The following is a 4,452-nucleotide window of genomic DNA, read 5'->3' as shown; positions in this document are numbered from 1 at the left end:
ATTGTGAAAACTAACAATGTCTCTAACCTATCATTCCATCCAATCCTACAACCGCTATAAACCTCCGGCAAAAGTAAGAAGGGACTCAACTTGGCAGCCAGACTCTTTCTAAAAATAATCTACTCTTTCAAAAACTTGGCAACCAGCACTGAGTCACTGGATCGAAAACGCCTACTTCTCTTCTCTTCATCCGTGTGTGGTGTCTATGACACCGCCGCGGCAGCGGTACCCTGCAAAACAAAGGCGGGAGTTAGCTCGGGATCAGACAGTTGTTAGTCACAAATGATGTCTTAGCAAGGATGCATTGTTATGTTAGTTTACCGGCTTGAGCTTCTGTTCGAAGAACATCAATACTTCTCTTCGGAGGGCGTCAACCTCCCTGGCATACTCCTTCTGTTCCTCTGAAGGCAGCTCCTCCAGCTGCACCCCCAGTCTGTACAGAACACTGTCTAGACCGCATGACTTGAAGTCCCTAGCGTCTGTCGAGGGAAGCTTCAGTAGGCTCCTAATGGCCAACAAAACCTGTGTATGAAACAGAATGTCAGTCAAAACATGTGACAGAGTAGTGTTGTAAGTTTTACTGCTGGCATGCCGAAATTTTGTCAAATGAACTACAGTAGTCGTTACTTCCATTTCTTGACAGGAGTTAAGTAATTGCATTTCTACAACTTTCTCCTAAAGTCCTTGCTGAGAGAAATAACATTGAACAATAAATCCATGCGTAATTATACTGCCAGGTGCTAAAAGAAAGGTGCAAATTCATGCACCGAATGACACAAGGAACAACTGTCATTGAGAGTGCAGACTATGAGCTGGTAACCAGTGCTAATCATAATGATCTACAGAGTCAGAGGTGGCTCTGATCATACCTTTTCTTGAAGGTCAAGATCAAACTCTGATAACATATCAGTGACTGACTTCAGCAAAAAGCGTTCACTTAAGAAAGTGAGCCCTGAGTTTCCAGAATTTAGCTGAAAGTCCGCTAGATCTGTTAATAAAAACACTGCCTTCTTCTGAAGCCCAACATCAACACTGTTGCTTCCCAAGATGTGCTGCAAAAGTGGGAAATTTCGTCACAGCTGAACCAGTTATGTGCTTGTATTCCCAAGATAGGATTTTCACTACCTGCAGCATTGCGTTCCCATTTTCCAAAGCGAATGCCTCCTGACCATTTACGTTATTTCTGATTAAAGCCGATATAGCATACATTGCCTTTGCAGCTTCTTTTGCCGAAGTGGAATAACCCATCTTCACTAATCTTGCCAAAGCTCCATAACCAAGAATCTGACCAAGAAAAAAACAGTCAGCACATGTTACATGGCTAGAACAAAAAATGATTATAACAAGTACTTCAACAACAGACACCCCTATGGGGAAACATAGAAGGAAACTGGCTCTTAATAAAATGACATGCACAGTTGACAATCAGTTTGAAAAGAAAATAGAAGAAACCACTACAATGGTATAGCAATGGTGAAATGAAAGATATATAAACATCATTTTCAAGCATATTTAGTGAAGTTAAAGAGACAAATTTACAGTAGCATTCATTGGGCCAGGCCTGAAGAACACATAAACTACACATATTGCTCACAGAAAAAAGAAAATTTACTCCCCAAATCTGCATAATACTGTTAATAATGAAGTGGATACTCTGCAGAAACAAGATACATCTTTGAAATCAAAATGCTCCTTTGTGCACGATTAATGGCATTACGTGGCTTTGGACAAGGGCATTATTCTCACTGGCTGTACCCAGGATCCATGAAGAGGTGGTCCGTATTTCTTCATTTGCATTATTAAGATCTTGAATCACAGGAACAAGGCCCCCAATTTTGTCAAGGTCTGGCCACAAATGAACGAGCAAGAAACAATTTCAGAAAATCTTCCAAAGAAGTCACACACACACAAATCTAAGCCATTGTTGCATCCAATTTTGGCTCTCGCCTCTTTTTTTTTCCTTCGTAAAGCTGGTAAACTACATAAACACTTGATACATGGAGTACCCAATTATAGTCAAGGTGAAAAATGTACGGACACAAATACGTGAATTCCCAGAATGTTGTGCAGAAATTCATCTTTGGGAAGGCTAACAATTTTTATGTTATAGGCAGGCGCTGATGGAAATGATTTCGTATGTAATATAAATTTTTGAAGGTTCCAGGCTCCCAGCAATGCACATAATAGGAAAACGAACTCGTGGGTACTAACTCTTTTGGATTCACTGGCATAGCCTGAATATATTTCTTATCGTGCGTAAGAGTATACATAGTCATTGGAGAAACAAACAACTGTAATGGAAACATAATTGTATAGATGACGGAAACCAGTGTGTGAACATTGCAGACTTAGATGGTTAATATCACAGAAATTGATGGTTGTAGCATGTGTGCTTGACAATTTGTTGATCCTGTGGAAGGAAAAACAAATATAATTAATAGCAGCTATTGGAATACACAAGAAAATACTAACTCAGTAAGGTAGAAGCCTGGTCTAAGTAATAACACAGTGAATAAATCAGACACTGTAAAAAAATGCCATCGTACTATCAGAGCAGAAATATATATGGAACTGTTATCACCGGTATTCATTATAACCCGAGGGGGCCCAAGGGCGCACCCACTTAAAGGCCTGGCCCAACTTATCTTATCGTTATTAGGGGCTTAGCCTAGTTTATCGTATTTGTTAGGCTAGGGAGATTATATATACTCATGTAAGGACTCCGTTTTGGTTAAGCAGAAGCAATCATATTTGCTCGGCTCCCACAGGAGCCGGCACCCTAACCCTAGCCACCTCGATTCTCTCTCTCTCGTGCGCTGCGCGCGATCACTGTGCCCCGCCGCCGCTGGCCGAGCGTCTCGCCCCGCCAACCTCTCTTCCACCCATATAACCTGAGACCTCACCCTGGTAGGGATCCTATTCCTATGAGGAACTCTTAATCCCAACTTACCAAAGAAACTGCAGGTTCTTAACTAATCAAAATCCATCATACTACCAGCACAGAAAAATGAGGAATCAAATTCTTGGAGAACCTCACAAGGACCATCCATCACGTCCCAATTTCGGGGAAAATAGGCAGATCAACAACAAGCTCTCATAACATTGCTCATCAGGCTCTAATCTCTGAATTTGATTGTGTCCTCTGCTATAATTTTTTAGCTCATAGAGATAGCCCTTGTAGGATCATAAATAGGACCAGGAATGCAAATGTTTAGGGTTTAGGGTCCTTGTGTCATACATTTTCTTTTCCCCTTTCTCTAAATTGAATGGACCATTATAAAAAGAGGGGCTAGTCAATTAACCTAAAAATGACATATGTTGGGTATAAGTTTCTACCCTTGAAGAAACCAATAGTAAAAGCATTCGATGCAAACCTGTAGTTGCTTCACTTTTAGCTTGTCTCGCGGTGACAGGTGGGCTGGTCGAGTATGTGATCGTCTTCCTAGAATCCCAGTCATCAAGGATTTCTGAATGTTCATCCCGTCATTTAATTTGGTCGATTGTTGAGCCATGAACAAAAAGTATAACTGAATAATTATACATGTCATGATTGTATTTTGATATGCTTATGAGATAACACCTGTACCTCTCACATACATCCAACTATGGGTCATCATAAGGTTCATGTTCCTGCAAAAGAATAGGAAAAGCAATGAGCAATTTAATCCGAAGAAGGAGAAGATCAACAAAAACTACAGGAAATCAAAAACAGCTAGGTGCCATGTCAAGATCCTTAATCAAAAGCGAACTATATTAGTTCAATATAAACGGGAATATGAAAAGCACACTCATTAGGAAGCATTAGTTAAGCCAACATATAATTTCTCCTTCTTGGCTACTTTATCCTTTCACATTCAGCTCCCCGAGCTCCTCCTCTTTGTCACATGTATCTTGGAAAAGTAGTCATCATGAAAGCTTTAGACGGAGTACAAGGGGATTTCATTAGCTTTAGAAAAATTCTAGTACAAGCGAACGTTCCAGTAGAAGCAGATTAGTTTTGGAATCCACACCATACACAAATTAAATTCTATTTCTGTTATATAACTTATTATAATCTACATCAGAGAAATTATGAACAAAGCAAAGGACTACTTTTCTATTCTCCTTGTATCAACTTAATATAAAGGAGTGTAGTCAAATAAACTCGAGAGCGCTAGAAATAATAGTAAACTTGATCACAAAAAATTGATTAACAGGGTGCTTATAAGGTATCACGACATGCAAGGCACAAATGCTTCCCTAGTAATACGACAAATGTTTTAAGCTCAACTTAACTGGAAGAACAACTACAAAGATTTCAATACAAAATCGTAAGTTTTTTATGCAAAAACATTGAGAGTAGCATTACTCCATGCGGAAAAGATCATCATTCTAACCTCTGAATTTGATTGTGTCCTCTACTATAATTGTTTAGCTCATAGAGATAGCCCTTGTAGGATCATAAATAGGACG

At 39.6% G+C, this 4,452-nt stretch overlaps 1 protein-coding gene across 1 annotated transcript; it reads right to left on the bottom strand.

Annotated features, from left to right (window-relative positions):
• Positions 1 to 203: 203 nt before the first annotated feature.
• On the bottom strand, positions 204 to 1,425 carry LOC123396848 (the record flags this gene model as incomplete). Its single annotated transcript, XM_045091647.1, has 4 exons — positions 204 to 230; positions 322 to 522; positions 870 to 1,052; positions 1,126 to 1,425. Coding segments are annotated over 4 exons (711 nt in total), but the record flags the coding sequence as incomplete, so codon positions are not given.
• Positions 1,426 to 4,452: the final 3,027 nt, after the last annotated feature.

Source organism: Hordeum vulgare, chromosome 5H (assembly GCF_904849725.1).
Source record: "Hordeum vulgare subsp. vulgare chromosome 5H, MorexV3_pseudomolecules_assembly, whole genome shotgun sequence".
NCBI classification, from domain to species: Eukaryota; Viridiplantae; Streptophyta; class Magnoliopsida; order Poales; family Poaceae; genus Hordeum; species Hordeum vulgare.
This window is presented reverse-complemented; position numbering and strand designations above follow the sequence as displayed.